The sequence below is a fragment of the Vidua macroura genome, chromosome 5 (genome assembly GCF_024509145.1).
Source record: "Vidua macroura isolate BioBank_ID:100142 chromosome 5, ASM2450914v1, whole genome shotgun sequence".
Classification (NCBI taxonomy): Eukaryota; Metazoa; Chordata; class Aves; order Passeriformes; family Viduidae; genus Vidua; species Vidua macroura.
In genome coordinates, this window is record NC_071575.1 from 13972513 (window position 1) to 13991799 (window position 19287).

The 19287-nt window shown below is 40.7% G+C and overlaps 1 protein-coding gene across 1 annotated transcript in view; it reads left to right on the forward strand.

Moving 5' to 3' along the window:
* CRADD (CASP2 and RIPK1 domain containing adaptor with death domain) overlaps positions 1-19287 on the forward strand; it is an 89079-nt gene that overhangs the window by 11504 nt on the left and 58288 nt on the right. The window contains exon 2 of the mRNA XM_053978020.1: positions 3500-3805. Coding sequence (XP_053833995.1) covers positions 3500-3805 — 306 coding nt within the window. The remainder of the gene's footprint in view (positions 1-3499; positions 3806-19287) is intronic.

A 19287-nucleotide genomic window follows, 5' to 3' on the forward strand; every position in this document is an offset into this window, starting at 1 on the left:
CGGGCGGGCTGCCCGCGGCTGGCATGGCGGCCGCGGGCCCCTCCCGCGCTGCCGGGCCGGCAGCGGCCGCCCCTCCTCGGCCGGCCCGCAGCAGGGCGGCGGCGGCGGCGGCTTCCGGCGGCGCCCTCCTGCCTTCAATAAAGATGGTGCTCCCCGCGCAAGCTCCGCGGGCGCCGGCGCGTCCTGGGTAGCTTCCCGCTCCCCTCGTGTAAGTACGGGGCGGCGGCGGCGGCGGGCGCTTCCCCGCACACTGCTCGCTCGCCCGTGCGCTGCCGACGGCTCCGCTCGGTTCGTCCCGCCCCAGGCGCCGCCGAGGGGGAAGCGGGAGAGCGGAGCCGTTCGGCGGCGCCCCCAGCGCTGCGGGGCCGGGGCAGGGGCCGGGCTTCCGCGGGGAGGCCGGGCCGGGGCGGCGGGGCCGCCTCCCCTGCCGCAGCCCTGCCCGGCGGGAGGCCGGGACGGGAGGAAGGCCGGGGGGCCGATGCTGCCTGCGGGGCCTCGGGCCGGGGTGCGGGCAGCGGCCCCCTGGATGTTACCCGAGCAACAGCTGCCAGACCTCGGCAGGGAAGACGTTAAAAGCAAAACTTGCTCTTTTTTTATTTTTGTTTTTATTTCTTTTTTTTCCCTGGCGGGGCGGGGGGGAGGAAGTGTAAGATTTTTGACCCGTAGGCTTGCTGTGAGTAGCCAGAATAATTCATGGGTTAGTCAGGTGAGTGCAGTTGGTGTTCCGGAAAACGGTGAAATGTTTCTAGCAAAAAAACCTAAGTGAATGTGCCTTTTTAGTGTCAGAATGGATTCTTATCAAAAGTTTTATCCCCATTCATTCTGTCAGATCCAGAAAAAGGCAAACTTGATTGTGCTGATGTGGTGATGAGTCAAGGACTGCTCATTCAGCAGGTCGTGCGCTATATTTCTTAAAATTTGCTTTATAATGGAAAAGATCAATTTTCAGAAGTATCTGGGGAATGTTTGAGTCATCTTTTATGTAAATGGACATCTCATATTTTTCATTTTCTGTAAAATTACTCGACTAAATTTAATTCAGAGCTTACTTTGAATCCCTAGATACAGACTGTGATTAAAATGAATTTGTTACTTCTGTGTTGCACTAAACTCTGTCCCAACACTGTTACACATCAAAATCCTGATATATTTCCATATCTAGCTGCTTAATTCCTAACTCAGACATTTGCTTATCATGGTAAACACACACAAATAAATACTTTATCTTTAAAAAGACCTCAGAAACCAGTATGCCCCATCCTGGAAGTTTACCAGGCTGATGCAAGGACTTTAACCCCTCAGTTGTACACATTCTGCAGTCAGCAAGGCAAAGGACTTTTGCAGCAGAAATTCCCCCTTCTGATTCCTGGCTGATAGGCGTTTCTCAGTGCCGAAAGGTGCAAACCTTTGGTTTGTAAGAGCTTTATTTTTGAAAAATGTTGGCTGCTTTGGTCGTGAAGAAGAGGAACTCGTCAAATTCTGTACAGTCATCCAGCACATGAGGAGGCTTCTGAATGGGGACTCTCAGGGCCCATTCAGAATGTGAAACACAACAATTTTGTAGTATGTGAAACAGTTTTCTGCCTGGGTTGAGATGACACCCTCAGAGGTCCTGCTGGATGCCTTTCTTGAACTCTGCAAGTGCTTCATGAGTTCAAGGGTGTTCTAGAAGGAAGAAGTAGTAGGATTTTCTGCCTGAATTTTGCTGTAGTCCAGAGATTGCTTTCTGTAGTGTAAAGGTACTTATGTGTCGGAGACTAGAATCTTCAGCTTCACCTGTCCAAAATTAGCATCCTAACATCAAGTGGGAAAATCCAGTTCTCTTTCTTGCCTGCTCTTTTTCCATCTCCTTGCTTGCACTACTGTCTCAGTCCATGATGGCGTTTGATGTTTGAACTGTGCTTGGCAAACTTGGCATTTCTTAGGGACATGGGCTGGCATAGCAGTGTTTGATTCCCACATGATCCCTTAGACAGAAGGTAAGCACCTTGAAATTCACTATAGTAGATGAGAAATGCACTGGGTAGCCCAGGAAAGATGGAGTCCTTCACGAAGATGCGTACCAGCAGTGCTTTTGGCACTTGGTGGAAGCATTTTTGGAAAGTAGCTTTGTCAGAGGATATCACAGACAGGGTTTTCCAGTCTCTCTCATGACACTCTGCTCTTGCATTCTGTCCAAGGTGCCATTTACATGCCAATATGTTCTCTTGGTCACCCTCCTGGATTTTAACAACCAGGCCAACCACACAATCTTTGATGGGGCCCTGGGAGTCAGCAGGCACCTCTGATGGTAAAAAGACTTCATCAGGTTTCATGCAAAAGCTTTGAAAATTCTGTCTCTCCTTGTACCCTCAAGCTGAACAAAGTAGAATTTCTGCAAGGTCTAGCGGTTCAAACAGCAGTGCGTAGTTTAATTGTGAGAAACCCTCTTGGTAATCACACTCAACACCTGCTGCCATTTTTTTACTTTATTATTTAGTAATGAGAAAGTATTTAATTGTGTTGTCCTGTCATTTTCTTTTTCAAGTGCCATTAATGGGCCCAGGGATATGTTTGTCATTAAGGACTGGACTAGATGCTTTGATTTGGTTTGAAGTCTGGCATGGACTGCTGACTTGATCTTGGATGAGCTGCTTGGTCTCTCTGGACCCTGATTATTCTTTTGTAGAGTGGCTATAAAATGCATCTTTTTCAGCTTTTGTTTAGTCAGAGTGTTAGTCAAGTGAAATGGAAGCTGGCAGAGGGCATCTGTTCCCTTCCTGTGAGCACATTGGAAGAGAGGGAGAAGAGCTATTTAAGCTAATGAACAGTTTTGGCAGAAGAAATGCCTATAAATAGAAAGGGATAAATTTGAGGTGGAAATTCAAAGAAAGTTTCTTCTCATCAGAGCAGTTGAGTTCTAGAGCAATCTTCCAGGATGATTCAAGGGTGAGAACGACCTGGTACACATAATTTCTACCCCTCCTAAACTTGAACTGCATAATGTAGGCCAAAGCTACCTGCTGATTCTGTCCCTGCTTCTGCTGTTGCTTCCGTCTGGCTGAGATGAAGCTACCAGTCCTGCTGCTGCTTTTGTAATTCTATCAGTGGTCAGGTGTAACATCTCTTTAATTTTGGGGGATTGTGTCTCTTAAGGACTGGCAAGTGCTTTTGCTGCCTTTAGTATGGATCTTAACCAGTTAATAGCAGGATTATTTGGCATGGGTTTCTCTCCAGCAAAGGACTGGTCTTTGCAATGCCAAATGTTCTATTCCTGTCTAGTATTTCCTAGGAATTGCATCATTTTACCTTGTGAGACAGTGAAATCTGAATGGAAAGAAGATAATGGGGATCATTATTAGTTGTTTTACCAGGTTGGTGATTCTGAGTGTGGAGTTTTCTCTGAAGGTTGGCAGGTGTCAGACATCACTTTTGGATGTTCAGATATCACTTCTGGATGTTAAAGGTTGAAGCTATTTTAATCCTCACACATTTCCTTACTCCTTTTCGCACACTCTAGGTTGCCAGATGGATGCCAGAGACAAGCAGCTTTTACGCTCCCTGCGCCTGGAGCTCTGCACAGAGGTGCTGGTGGATGGACTCGTTATTCAGTATCTCTTCCAAGAAGGGATTCTCACAGACAGTCATGTTCAAGAAATAAAAGCCCAAACCACTAGTCAGAGGAAAACCATGATGCTCCTTGATATTCTCCCCACCAGAGGACCCAAAGCTTTTGATGTGTTCTTGGATTCCTTACAGGAGTTCCCATGGGTTAAGGACAAGCTGATGCTGAAGCGTAAGGAAACAACAATACAAGATCCTTCAGGTAAGGCCAGGGTTGATGTTGCTGCTATTTTGAAGCTTGTTCTCAAGCCATAATTTCAAAAGTATTGAATGTACCAGTAATTTCAAGTTATGTGTCGTGTGAACTCATAATACCAAGAAAAGGGAACAGCCTGAATTTCCTGGAAGCTACTCAAACACCAGGAAATATTGCAAAGTTTGAGACAAGAGCAGGGCTGAGTTTCAGGAGACAAGGAGACATCAGGAAAGGCTACCTTGGGAGAAGCTGGGATATAGGAGGACCCATAATCCATTGCCTCAAAGGGAATGGACTATAAAAAGTAATTTTGACTAGCTGCAGAACAGTGTCTTTGCCATCCATATCAATACTGTTTCATTTATGTTTCGTTTATTTATGTTTTACAGTGGTTTGTTCCCGAATCAGTTATGTTTACAGAAATTTTATTTGTTTACTTTTATTATGATTTTAATATAATTTTGATTTAGTACTATATGCTAATTTAGATTTATTTAGTTTATTGTATTTAGTGGAGTGCAAATATCTAGGATTATTACTTGCAAAATTACTAGCCATTGCTTATTTTTAAAACAAATTTAGGAGCTAACTGATTATTTAGTATAATCTCTGGCTTTTTAGCATTTAAATGTATTTCTAAAACTGGTTTGCTAGACTTGATGTTTGTTCAGATGTAATTTCTTTACCAATCTATGCATGCAATTGCTGAGCTGTTTTGAAGTCAAGACAACTGCTTTAAATGAAATTTCTTATCCCAGATTCTCACAGCATGCACTGGCTGCTAACCTCATGTTACCAGCGAGGTAGTGAAATAGTCCTCACTTGGGAACATTTTTTTCCAAGCAGTCTGATTAATCTTTCTCCAAGCTGTTCCCTCCTGCTGTGCCCCCATTTGAGTTTGGTCATACATATTTTAATGCACATGACATGTGATTTTTGCAGTGTCAGTGTGCTTTGCGTGAGACTGAAAGCCTGTGAAGAGGGGTTGACCATCATGTTCACCTGTGTGTCAGTTAGCTGCATGTTCAAGAACATTTTGTCAAGATCTGCTGGACAAATCTGAGATTATCTTACCTTAGGACATTTTTAATGGAATATTGTGACAGCTGGTCTTTCTGTTGGTCTCTGTGTACGTTGGTCTATGTGTGCTTGGAAACAAGTAAATAATTTTCAAAATTTGGGAATAAACGTCCTATGCTGCCTACAAGTTCTCAGCATAATGCAAACCATGGCATTGAGTGCTTTGGAAAAGGCCTTGCTCACTTAACTACTGCCATGCTAGTGCTCTTTATTTGCCTTACAGATCAGCCTCTTTGTTAGATAATTGCTGTTTAAGCTGCTGAATAACCTTGTGTGTGTTCCAGACATACACAGCCTTTAAATACAGTCGGGATTGTGTAGTTTGTTACTGAAAAAATTGTTACCAATTTTTGTCCTTTTGATTGTTTTGTGGATTGCTTGTTCCTGCTCTTGATTGCTTGTGACTAGTGTGCTGGATTTCTGCATATCAGGTTCTCTGGTTTTGAGTGGGCTGACAGTACTTGATAGTCCTATTGCCAAATTTTGTGTGTTAATTAGAAAAGGCTTCCAGGTTAGATCAAAGGTTACTGTTATTTTTATGGTGGCAATACAGAGAGTAAGAACAGGATAGAAGGCAGAAAGCCAAGCTTGTTTTAATATTTAGGCATGTTCTTTAGAAACCCAAGAAACAGAGCACCCTCATAAATGCTGAGTGTGCCCTGGAATGAATTGGAAACTATAGTGACAGCATCAGCACTGATTACATGCAAGAAAATGTGGTTTGGGATAAAAAGCTTCACTTTGCATTCTAACAACAGGCTTGGAAGCTTTTGTCTTGGTGGAGTTCATGAACATGTGCTTAGCCTTAAGCATGGAAAAAGCCATTGGCTCTAATAAAACTATAAGCACATTTAAAATCAAGTGTGTTCTCTAGTGCCATGTTAGATAGCTTAACCTCTGCCTTGTTGGAAACTCTTCTTATAACTGATTATTTGTCAATGGTAATTTGTTTTAAAGAAGCCATTTGTGGTGAAAAACTTTGCCACATATACACTATCCTTCTAGACCCTAAAACTTTTAAAATGAAAGTTGGTTTTATGTCCCCAGATTTTAATTTTTTTCCCTTTGGATCATAAATACTATGGGAATGGAATGCTTTCTGTTCAGTTGCTTATGCTCAATTAAAATTCTGTTAAAGAAAATATCATGTGTTTTTACAGACCCTTTTGCAGGGCTAAGGAGTGGTAGTAAATTGATCCTTGATGGAAGATTTTATTTTTGTCTTTTGCTTCTCAGTGATTACATATAGGATTTTTAAAGTTGGTAATTAAATAGACTATTAGATTATGTCTGTCTGAACCTGAAAACTGGTATGTATGCAGTGATTTTTTTTTTTTGTGTAGGCCTTTGAATTATTTTGCATTTTGTTCAAATAGATCAGGCTTTCTATCCTTCCTTCAGCTGAGAAGTATAGTTGATTAAAGAAAATCACAACTGTAATTATTTAGAAACTTTTAGTTTATTTTCTTTTCCTAGTAAAAAACAAGCCCAAACCAACAAATCAAACAAACAGCAATTTCAGAAAGTCAGAAATAAAAATATTTTTGTTGCTATTGTATAAATATGATCTGGTGGACCAAACAACTGCAAAATGGAAGCCAAAGTCTGAGATCTAGGCAAGATGCTGCCACTGACTCATTGTGAGTCTTTGAGCAAATTCTTTCAAGGCAATGGATTTATTGATTCCCAAGTTGTGTAACTCGGTCTAATGTTGATGGAACAGCATAGAGTGGAACTGTAAATTGGCCCAGGATTCAACCCAGACTATGCTGTTTGGCTGCTTGCAAATAAATGAACTTTAAAACCTCTGATATCTTGAGTTTTATTGCTGAATGTCACTTGACTTAAAAATAATAGTTCTGTATACTGTTATCTGATGTAGTTCCATTGAACACAGAAGACGTTAATCCTGCAGAGCATGAGGAATAGTTTTTCCATGAGAATCAGGAGGGTGATGTGCAGGCAGGTAGGGCCACTTGCATCTATGTAACTGAAGCAAAGAGACCCAGGATTTCTTCCCCTTGCTTGTTTACTTCATGCAAGGGCAGCATTTTGCCTAGGGTCCCCTTTCTCCTAAGGGCACCCTCACTCTCTTTTCATAAACTAGGGAAAGCATAGTTGTAAAACCCCAAAATCTCAAGAAGGGAGTTTAAAGTCATGTGCTTTTGAAGGTAAGTATTTATGACTTGAATTGATTTAAAGGTGAATAGGGTATCTTTCTGGCTTGTATAACAACCTGTGATAAGCCAGTTGACTCTGTGCAGAGTGGCATTGCAAGACTTAATCATTATAAATATCAACCACAGCATGAGTTTCTGGTTTTGAAGATCAAAACTTCTGCCATAGTAAGAGTTAACGAAAGTAATGTGTGTCTGTTTCATTGGGAAATGACTGTTCTGGTTTTTCTGCCCTAGTTTGGATAGTTTTATGCCTTTGTCAGGAACATAAATCTTCAATATAGTCTTATAATTCCTATGAAAAACTATAGCTGTTGGCAAAAGAATTCCCTTCTTTCTAGGAACAGCAAACAGCAACAGTTACCCAATATTTTTTGCACTGAATGAAAAAATACAAGTTTTCATGGTGTTTATCAGATTGTTTTTCTAATCTCTCTCCACTTGGGAATTTCTCAGCCCAAGTATTAGATTTCTCTCCATAATACATGTGCTGTAAAATAATTTACTTCTAAAAGTGTTAGTATTGCACCTCTTTGTAGTATAGATGACTTCTTCATTCCACAGGAAATTGCAGCATACTGAAAACAAAAAAATGAGATACGGCGTTTGCCAAAGGAATCCTGGAGCAGCTGCTTCTATCTGGCAAATGTTAGTGAATGTCGGGCATCAGAATTGCCATGGGAAAGCTGTACTCTCACAACTAGGCAGGGAATATTTTCTAATGCATAATTTTGTTGTGGTACCTAGTAAACATTAGTGTCCTGCTAGACTTGGGTGTTCATTTGAACAAATTTTAGTCTGGTTGAGGTTTTTCCCTGGATGTGTGGGGAGTGTGTGTTGTCATATAGCTATAGAAAGCTTCATGTTGTGTAACCCTTTGGATGAAGCATGCAAATATAAAACAAAGCAAAACATGTACTTATGCCAAGAAAGACAGACATCCTTCCATCCCCTCCCAGCTTTCCCAAAGTCCCTTTTCCACTGCTGTGTTGTGGATTTCTAAGAATTTGGATTCATATGCAAAAGCATTAGTACATGTGTAATTTTAGTATCTCTTCTTACCTTTTGTTGGCTGCTTCCTGCCTTCTTCCTATCCTGCTTCCTCTCCCATCTAATGCAGTAAGGAAACAGCCTGATCTCTTGCCTTTTCCATTTAGATGTCAGATAGGAAAAGCAGCTGAGGAATCCCTTTTCTCTTTTTAAGATGGTGGACAGAAGACAGTAGTTTTTTTTCCTTTCTTCTCTTTCCCTCCCCTCTCTTGTATAGTCCAGTGGCAGAAGGGGGAGTTTCCTCCCATGTATGTCTGAAGGAAGGGGATGGGCTTAGCAGCCTTGGCCTCGCTTGGTTGACCTGGAGATGAAGAAATGCCCTTGTGTCACATCCTAATGCCTGGAGGCTACAGGAAATATTCTCTGGTTATCTGGAGCAGTTCAAAGGCATCCTCATAGGAGAATTTCCCAAACTCTTTTCCACATTCCCATCTCCCCTGAAAATCGGGTGTTACATTTATGGCTTTGGCTGTGTTCCTGACCGCAGCAAGATCTGTGAAGTCTGGCAGTAAAGGTTTGTGCACACACTCAATATTAACCATATGCACCACGACATGGACAAGTAATTGACATCTCTGGTACTATGGAGCATTCTGTATATGTATTTTTAGTTTAATGTGTGTATAGATTTTTTTCCTTCTTTCAATTTAAGGAGTATCTGCTTGCTTTCTTTTTTTGCCATGTGCATAAGTAGCTGGCTTTATGCTGCTTACATCTTACATTTTCACTTTGAGAAGCCTGAATCTTAGGCATCAGTGTTAGGAAGTAGAGTTTCCAGCCTCAAGCAGTTTCTTTCAGGTAAGTTAATGGAAAGATATACAACACCATACTTGGTGTTGTACTCAGTAACATAAATATGTGAGGCTAATAATAATATAGATTTAATAAAACATATAGACCTGGAAACAAGAAAGGAGGAGTGATTTCTGTCAAGAGAGGTATTTAGACCACCTGTGCCTGATCAACTACTCTTAACCAGTGCCACTAAGAGGAAACAGTGGGCAACTGGTATTGAAGACTCCCTGGTATAGGAAGTGGAGACATCCATGTGCTGACCAGACTTGATGCCTTCCAAAATTGGCTGCTTCCCAAAGGACTGGATCACAAAGGTTGCCAAGACTTTGCTCCTTTCTCATATTGTTATAATAATACTTCAGCAGATTAAGGATGGCTGTAGGGCTCGGTGATCTCATATGAAGGGATTGAGTCCCAGCAGTGTTCTCCACAAATCCATGGAGCTGGAGGGGATGTATATGAGAGATCTGGGGAAGCTGGACTATGTCTTTGAGGGGCTGATTTCTGTCATGTTTGGTAGGCTGTGGAAAGCCAAATGCACAAAATGCAGTAAAGTAACAGGGAGCAGCCACCGTGGTTATACCACAAGTATAAGCTTAACCAACTTGATTCTTGCCTTCTATAATAAAACAGCTGCCTCTGTGAAGCAGAGAGATTTCATTTAATTGACTTCAGCAAGGCTTTCAGCACAGTCTTGTAGCATTCTTGTGGCTAGCTGGGAAGGTGTGGACTCAATGGGTGACCTGCACAGTGGTTGAAAGGTCGGACCACCAGTCTAAGAGGATTGTGGTTGCAGCTTTGATGTCCATCTAACTGGTGGCTAATCAGGAATTATGTTTCTCAGGGCTGACAGTGGGGTCAGTCTTTGTCAGAGATCTGGGTGATGGGAGTGACTGTATCTTCAGGATGTTTGTAGGTTAATTAACTTTGCTTGCTCACTTGTCATTTAGTGTTCCATGACCTTCTGAATGGTGCCTGAAGCTGGAAAACAGGATGACTCCATACCTTGGAGATAGTTTGACACAGGAGAGTGGGACTGCCTCTCAGAGGGACCCCAGCAGGCTGGATGAATGGGCCAGCAAGAGCCTCATGATGTTCAGAAGGAAATGTGGAGTCCTGGACCTGGGATACAAAATTCCCACAAAATAACACAAGATGAGCACTGACTGGCCAGTTGCAAATCTAGATAAAAATAGTGGTTGTCTTGATAGACAGCAAGTGTAATGATGAAGACTAACCACACACGAACCTCCGTCAGCAAGAGCAAAGCCAGCAAGCAGTCTGAGGGAAGTGATTATTCCCCTATACTTGGTATGAGAAGGTTGTATTAAAAATACTCTGCCTAGCTTTATGCCATCAGTACAAGGGAAAGATTGATAAACTAGAGTCCTGTGAAGCACTACTGAAGTGGTTAGTTCAATGTAAGCTACAGGGAAAGGCTGAAACAACTGAGTGTGTTCTTGGAGGATAGAAGACCAAGTCGATTCAGGAAACATGGAGTCAGACACTTCCTCTGTGTGTGTTGCAAAAGGAAAAGAAGTGGCAGCCACAAGTTGTAGTGAGGGAAAGTGTGATTGAACCAAATTTTAAAAATTCACATGACAGTTAAGCAGTGGCCACGAGAGTTTGGAGGCCAAGTAGGATTGCCCAAAGAGGATTTGGAATCTCCATCCTCAGAGACATCTAACACAAGACCTTGAGCAACCTGATCAGACTTTGAAACTGGCCTTACTTTGAGGTTGGACTAGATGACCCCCAAAAGTCTCTCCCAACCTATTTTTTTCTGTGATTTGTAACTTTGGTGTCAAACTCTCTGAGCTCAGTAAATGGGATTTTATTCCAAATACAACAGCTGCTGACACAGGGTACTCTGTATGTGTATGTTTGATTTCAAGTTCAGATTAGGAATGTGTTTTTTAAGTGAATGGGAGTGTTTGAATTAGATTTCTTTCAGGTTAATCTAAACTGGAAAATGGTCTCTGGGTCCATAGGACCAGACTAGAACCAGTTGGAAGTGAAACATTCCAGCGGTGTGTAGTCTGAACACCAGATCCTCAGCATAATCTGTATCAGTGTATAACTACTCTGTTATTGCTCTGTACTGCTTGCTGATACAGATGTAGCCTTCTCTGGCCAGGGAATGAGGTGGTTTTGTCCATTAATGGAACCTACCATCTCAGAATCCTTTCTTCCCAGAATTCTGTACTCATACATTCATATAGATGTAGATGAGCATCATATCAGGGATGCAGCAGCATGCAAATAAATGTGGTGGTTTTTTTTCTCTCTGATTATTTAAGTATCTCTGTTTCCCAGAGTTTACAGTACTGTTTCTCATCTTGGAGTATGTCCATTCCAAATGGCTTACGGAGCTCACTACCTGTAGTTTCCATTAGACAAAATGTCTTAATTCTCTGTCAATATTTCCCCTCAACTTGCATCACAATATGATAAAATCATGCCCATGTTTTATATTTCCAAAAACATGCATAGATGCAATCCTCTATGATTCTTGGGATCTTTTGTTAGTTGTTGCCAACTTCCCACAGTTGGTCTTGTTTGCAGCCATTGAAGAAGCTTTGTACAGATAGTGATAATTGTTTTCTGGAGCAGACTGGAAACTTTCTTTTAAGGACTTGATCCTGCAGCTTGATAAAGCCACTTGTAAGCATAAAAAAAAGAAGATGCAGTTGTTATTTTTGCATTATGTCATCAATATAGGCATCCTGTCAATACTAATTAATGGCTCTTGTGGCCCATAGATACATGCTAATATGTGTTCCAAAGTAACTGAGAAAACTTTCTACTTAAGATTGTCTAGGCTTATTTTTATGAATTTTTTTCTTCATTAATATTCTTCTTCAGAGCTGACCAGCTCCTCTTTTAGCACCTTCACAGTTGCCTTGTAGCATCATCTGAAAATGTTTCATTTTTGTATTTTTATTGCACAGGAAAAACTATTGTCTTTCATAAATTAAGTCTGTGCATGCTATTTAAAAACCAACCAAGCAAACAACACATTCACCTTAACTTATCTGGGCTGTGGAGGCTGCATAACCTCCCAAAGTCAGTAAAAATGCTAAGGAGCATCTCTCAGTAAAAGTCTTGACTCTAGTGAAGTCAGAGGCCAGACTCCTGTTGACCAGAGCAGGACAAAGGCCTTGCCACTGATGACTAAAATGTTCTCTCTGGTGAAAGAATGGGTGCTATGCTGTCTTCCCTGCACTAACATGGCAGCATGACTTGACCTTCAAAGAAAAATAACTTCCACATCTGGAAATCTATTACTAGTTTAGACTCCACACTCTTTTTGCCTGTCAACTGAGAATATCAGCAGTGGCGTGACTTAATTCTCACCAGGAAATGTCACTTGTATGGCAAAGGTCAGGAGGTTCCTCTAGGACACGGTTAATCACACATGGTTAGTGCATTTTGAAGCCCTCCCTGCACTGCCATATGCAACTAAGTTTTCATTCTATATCTGTTTGCAGTCACATATTTGTTTATGTGAAGGAGAACTAGAGCATCCAAGTATCACTCCTTACCTCTAAGTGATACAGTTTCTCTTGTTAGAAGATGTATTGTTTCATATACAAGACTTTTAATGCCAATTTTTATCTGCTTGACAATTGTGCAAATGGAAAAGCAATCTTGTTGCTTCTTTTTCCCATTAGGTCATTGTTCCAGTATAATGTCAGAGTTTCTTTTTTTCTCCCTGCTCTTGCTTTTTCTGTGAATAAATTTGTTGATGATAATTAATGTTCCTTGTGCCCCTCAGATACACACTAACACATGCTCCAGAGTAACTGAGAAAACTTGTAACTAAGTAATTCATTCTTGCAAATAAGAAAACCTCATATATTGATGTATTGGAAAAGAGTTGTACATGTGTTTTGACAATCTCTGCTGCTGAAAACTGAAGTGAAGCTTTGGTGTTCCTTCCAATTTACATTTAGAGAAGGACCTAATTTGATTTATGCTATAAGGTTTGTATGTGCAGGAAATAAGCATTAATGCACTGAATCAAGGTAAATAAATCCATATTAGTGCACCACTTTTTCTGTCAGCCTTCTTAATGTTACTGTTTCATCACTTTGCCTGAGATTTGCAAAAGTACTCATCATTAACCCAAGCTCATTCAACCCTTCTCCTGTCAAGGGCAAGGGTAAGCTCCCCTTGGCTTTAAATAAGTCAATTTTAGCCCTGTGCATATGTTTTGAAAAGTCTTAGCTTTCATTTGTAATTAATGATATGTTGAGTTTTTTAACAAACAGCCTGTTTTGGTTTTTGATTTTTCTAATAAAATATGTGCTAGGAATGAGTAAAAGGACTTCAACAGGTAAAGGGCTGCCTAAGCCCCTTGCCAGCCCCAAGGATCTCTGGCTGGCTCTGGTGGCAGGTAGGCTCCCTCCACAGGCAGGTGGTGCTGCCTTTAAGCAGGGGCATAGGAGTCCTTGGCAAAGTAACCACTGAGAAAGAAAAGCTGGAATGAAAAGGAAGGCAGGTACTTTTTAGTATATCTATGCAAAGAATCTATTTATTTAACTATGATTTTATTCCCTGTAGGCAATGGCTTTGTTTGCTCAGCTTTTCAGAGTGACATGTTCTTTATTCATACCCCTCTTCCATTTAATTAAAAAGTAATTTATTTCCCTGTGATCCAGTTCTGCTACATCCCACATAAGTTTAGTTTAATATTCATATTCTTGACCAGCAGTTGCTGCAGTTAGGGTGGCAAAATACTCTTATATCATTCCCTTGGTTAATGTGCTCATAGTGGATCTGGTGAGTACATCTGCAAAGTGCTTGTTTTAAAAGCAACTTCAGGTTATAGCTAGAAATGCTATCCAGGTGTTTGCAGTAGAAATGAACTCAGGATTCTCAGGGCATTCCTCTTGCAGGCACCTGGATTCTAAACGGGGAGCCTTAAATCATTCCCCAGCAAGCTGCTGGTTGTGCTTTCAGCCAGGTGCCCAGGCACTGCAGCTCTTGCTGTCGTAGTGCCCCAGACACTTCAGAGGCTGCTCTGGGCAGATCCCAGGCTGCCTGTCAGCCATGCCAAGCAGTGCAGTGCCTCTCTCATCACTGCTGGTGGGATGCACGGCCAGGCCTTTTTCCAGCGATTCCACCCACGGCACTGAATCCTGCGGGCGTTTGCAGCGCACACCTGGCAGACAGGGCTGCGCCCCTGCCAGCTGCCGGCAGCGAGGTGCAGCTCTTCACATGGAATAGTGTAATGTTGATAGCACCCCACAGTGTAACAGGTAGGATACCTCCTTGTGACTTAATTCCCTAATAAGCTCATCTATGGTTAATATAAGCAGTGCCCCCTCAGCTGTGTTTGTAAGTATTTTGTGGAGGTATAGCTCCAAGAGAGAGCTCAAATGTTGAATTTTGAGTAGAATAAAGTCCCTTCCAGTAGTTGAGAGAACTATTTTTTAAGTCCTAGAAAAAGATAGGGCTTGAGTTCCTCTCCTTTTTTCACCTGGGCTAATTGAGGCGGCTTCTGAATTGGTGTGCTGGCCTTTGTTAATCCCCTCCTTAATGCCTCTAAGTTTCCTTAGAAATTGTGCATGGGTTTCAGCAAAATAATTTGGACCTGTTGTGGGATAAGGGGATTGAAGATAAACCTGTGTCTCTGCCTTGCACCTGAATGGAGTAGAATTGACCCTGTAACTGAGAGTCTTGCTTGCATTTATCATTGTTTATGTTTAGTTCATCCTAGTTCTCATACATAGCAGTGTTAAATGGATCTTTAAGTTGTTTAACTAAGTGCAACACTCTTTTTCCTATGCAGAGAGTAGATACACACGCTTCACTCGTCTCTTTAAAGTTGTTACTTGTGTTAGAGATTGTGCAGCTTCCAGTATGACAAAGGGGTGAAATATAGAAGAAGAAATGAGTAATACCTGTTTAGCACCAATGTCTATTGTTTATTAAAAAGCTGTTACCATGCTCCTGTTGAGATAAGATAAAGTTGTCCAGCTCCTGGTATGGCACTATATTGATCTAATACCTTGCACAAGACAAAATCCTGAAAAGAGCTCCTCATTCTCCAGAAGGCAATAGTCATCTTGCATGCTGAACACATTCCAATTAGTGGAAGCATGTGCATTTAATTTAATTTAATGGGAATAGTTAATTTAAGAGGTCTGAGTTAATATATTTTTATTGTCAGACTCAACTTGCAAATATTTGTTTGTGTGACTGTATACTTGTTAGCATGCTTATTGGCCCCAGTCAGACTACTTGCTTCAAGTTTAGTTTAATTATCCACAGGATTAAGCTATAGTGTGTATATCAACAGAGTCTGTAGGAGTGAAACCAACTGTGTTTCCACTGAAGGAAGCGCAGGGAGTCCAGGGGAATATTACAGGGTTGTATGTGTCATGTTTGGGTTCTGTTAGCATTTTTATTTTGTTTTGCTATTTTCCATCTACAGTAGTGTAAAGAATAAATATCAAGTCATTTAGAGAAAAAGTATGGTACCTTTCTATTCAGACTAATATAATGAAAAATTGGAGTGTAAACTCTGCTGTTCACTTGAGTGTCGTGTTCTAGTCTGCTGCATGACAAGGTGTTTTCCTGGCTAATGCTGATCAGAGACATTCCTAGTGTGATAAAATGTCCACTCCAGTGTTCATTTTGCCATTGGTATGTGCACCCTTTTACAAAATTCTTGGCATGCTAGGCTCTGGTTTAGAGAATTTCTCCCTAGTTTTTTTTTTTTTTTTTTGGTTTTTTTTTTTTTTTTCCACAAAGCCAGATATGAAGGGAACTGTGATTTACTGCTTTGAACTTATGATTTGACAGCTTTTGCTTTCACTGCTCAGTAGCTCATACACTTGGTAAAATTCCTCCTGTATCAGAGTATTTTTGTTGTCTGATTAAAAAGGCATTTTTCTGGGGTTTCCTTCTCTTCTTCTCTATGAACAAATACATTGTTTCTTCCAGTTCTAAAGTCCTTTGATAAGTGCTGAAATTACTCAGGGACTTAGAGAAAAATAATCTTGATAACTATAACAACAGTAATCTCATGACTTTCTCTGTAAGTCTTCTGTGTTTAAATTACCTGTAAGTGTTAGGAAAGGCAGAACTAGGTATTTGCTTTTGTGTGTAAGCCTTTTACATAGGTCTTAGATTGTGTGTATTTGTTAGTATCTAGCTCTCGCAGTAGTACCCCTCAAGACAAAGTACACTAACTACATCTTGGTTTTTCAACTTCAGCGTGCTTTTGTTAAATATGATCAGATATTGGGTAACTTTTGTCTGTAAATCTTCAGAGCTCTAAGTTGAAGAAATATATAGAATGTCCATGTCTTGATACTGCTTTCATGCCAACTGATTGCTCCTGGTGTTGTTTTGTGCAATCATAATTCCTAGTACTTCTTGTACTAAATAATATGCTGCCTACTTAAAATTGCAAACCCTCACATTTATGTGCATACAGACAAACACTATTTTTTATGTCTTGTCCTAAACTCATAGGTTCATTCTGGGACAGTTGTCATGTCAGCAACATCGTCTGGGATACAGATATCCAGACAAGCCTAGCGCTCTTCAGACTTCATCACTGTCTTGCATTACTGCCTGTGGGTTAATTATGAACTCTTTCCACACATGGCTGGAAAATACCAGAAGTCTTGGAATTTGGGATCTAATAACTTTAATTAATTAATTAATTAATTCTGGAGCATCAAAGTAGGCACAGAGTCCCAAAGCATGCCTGTTCTTGGTGGGAAGAGGGAGGGAGTAAGAGATTCTCTACTTCCAGGCATTAATTACCCTTCTGATTTGGCACCAGCTAACACTTGTACACCTCTTGGATATGTACCAATAAACAAAATCTTTTTCTCCTGTTCTGTGCTGTAAGTATAGCTTTTTGCTTTTATTATGGCTCATTTCCTGTTGACTCTACGAGCTGTTTCCACAACCCTTTTTCTTCCCATAGAGCTATCACTATTTAGTTACTCAGATTCCTAATTTAATCTTGTGCATTTTTATCATCATGTTAAAAAATGAAGAGCTACGCTCTGAATAGATTAGGTCCTGTGCTTTATTGAGTAAACTAATACGGGAGCATGATATAAAATCCTATAGCCTTTACCTGAATGCCCCCTTTACAGGAATGCTCCCTTTACATGAATTCTCAAGAGCCTCCTTTCCCCTTACCTGATTCCAATCATGCCTGCACCACAACTTTTGAACCTTTTCCCCATTCTAGATAGATTTTTCATTCTCAGTTTACTATTTTCCTGTTCATAACCATTTTATATATCAGTCAACATTATAACATATAGTTGATTTAATTCTGGCTTGCAAAACACATTAGTCATACATACCAGAGAAAAGCTTAATGTAATTTCTGTGAGTAAAAGGAGTGTCATTGTATTGCATCTTTAATGATCTAAAAGCAAAATTATTAATTGGATCTTTGTCTAGGATTGCATGTTCTGCCTTCATAAGGATATTTGGAGTGAGTACATTATTACTTCATGTGCTTTCTTACCACCTTCTGAGTCCAATGATGTCACAAGGTTAAAAAAAAGTCACTGGCACATAGTATATATAAAGTATGAAGAGCTGTCTGCTTTGCCTCACCATGGGGTACTGCTGTGAGTTATTTACATGGTTATTAGGAAATTACATTGAAATGGGACACTGTGTTTCAGGTTTTGGATATTATTTCTTCGTTGTTGGAAAAATTGTCAATACCAAAATGACCCTGAAGTAACCTTCTACAAAAGTGTTCATCTTTCTTTTGCAGAGGTGACATTCAAGCTTGCCGAGATGATCTTTTATCTTTTCCAGGATGTTATATATCAGATGCAAATTCTAATGTACTGCTACAGTTACTGCTTTTTCCTTACATCATTGCAGCTGTGTAGCAATACCCACTGATTCTTGACCACAGCTGATGGGCTTACTCCTCACACTATGCTTTACAGATTTCCTCATCTTGGTTTTAAAGAAAGGGTTTTCTCAAGATGGAATCCTTATCCTATCCTATCCTATCCTATCCTATCCTATCCTATCCTATCCTATCCTATCCTATCCTTCTATAAGCTACATTACAAACTTACCAGTGTTTTTTGCCTTGCCTTGGAGTTGTAGGGATGTATAAGGCTTTGATGATTTTTCCCTACCTGTAGGATCTAATATATTATTTGTAATACTCCTTCCCCTATAGTAGACTTGCAGCTGCTCAGAAAACTTTCTTACCCCATCAGGTCTTAGCTATAAAAAGAGAGATGCCTGAGGTTTTGTTCAGCATTTCTGTGGTATAACCACTGGGATGAGAGAGAGTGAAAGGACAGCCATGCTGGGTCTGTTTTGCTTAATACAACCATGGTATCAAGGAACCTATTGTTAACCTTTGCCAGGCTCTGCCAAGATGAATATGCACAGTGCCATTAGAAGGAAGCTGGACTGGGGGAATCCTAACAGCGTGATAGGACCTCTTTCTACTCCATTTTACTGTCCTGTCTCCAGACAGAGAAAAATGGCATCAGAGATGCCTTGTTTGAAACTCCCCTTTGGCCCTCTGTTCTTACATTTTTTGAATGCCTTGACCCTCAAGCCTGTCTTTTACCTTGATAGTCATATGCAGTAATTTTCTTGCTTCCCCCACATCTAGCCCTCTGGTGCCTGTCCCAGGTAGAAAAATCCAGTCAGGACAGCGGTCTAGGAAAGGATAAGTTGAGAGTGAGCATTTAATCCCAGTGTTTTCAGTGACTGCCTTTTTTGGCATAGGTTTTACTACTCGGTTTGATTTTTTTAATTTGACTGGAGGTAGCTAATAAAAATTCTGTCTTTTAACATCACAGTCATAACTATTTTGATGCAAAGTGATAATTCAACATGTATGTGAACAAAATGCATATGCCACATCTGGAACACCAAAATTAACCACCTCAGATATAGAGGCAGAGGGCAATCACTTAAAACAAGGTATGATTTAGAATTAAGATATGGGAAATGTGTTATTACAAAGTTTTCCCCAACCATTTCAGATTTATAAAATAACTTTTGGCATCTGCAGGCAATGCCAGAGAGCATGTAGTGATTTGACAGAACTGTAACCAGTTCTACACTTATTTTTGCCTACAGGTTATGAGGAAGTGACGAAAGGTGTTCTCAGCTTTGAGTGGGTCACCCTACTTTGGTAGCTTGAATTCAAAATAAATATACATACCTAAGTAGTTCATTTCCTATGGAAAAGGAATATTTTTTAGTAACTGAAATTCAAGAGAACTGATGCTTCTGGCAGACCATAGTCCTCTTACCTTGCGTGTACTAAGGCTGGCTGGTGAACCTTTGACCATGGGAAGAAAAACAGCTGAATCTGTTGCCATTCCTGGTGTTTTCTAAAGAGGAAATCTGCAT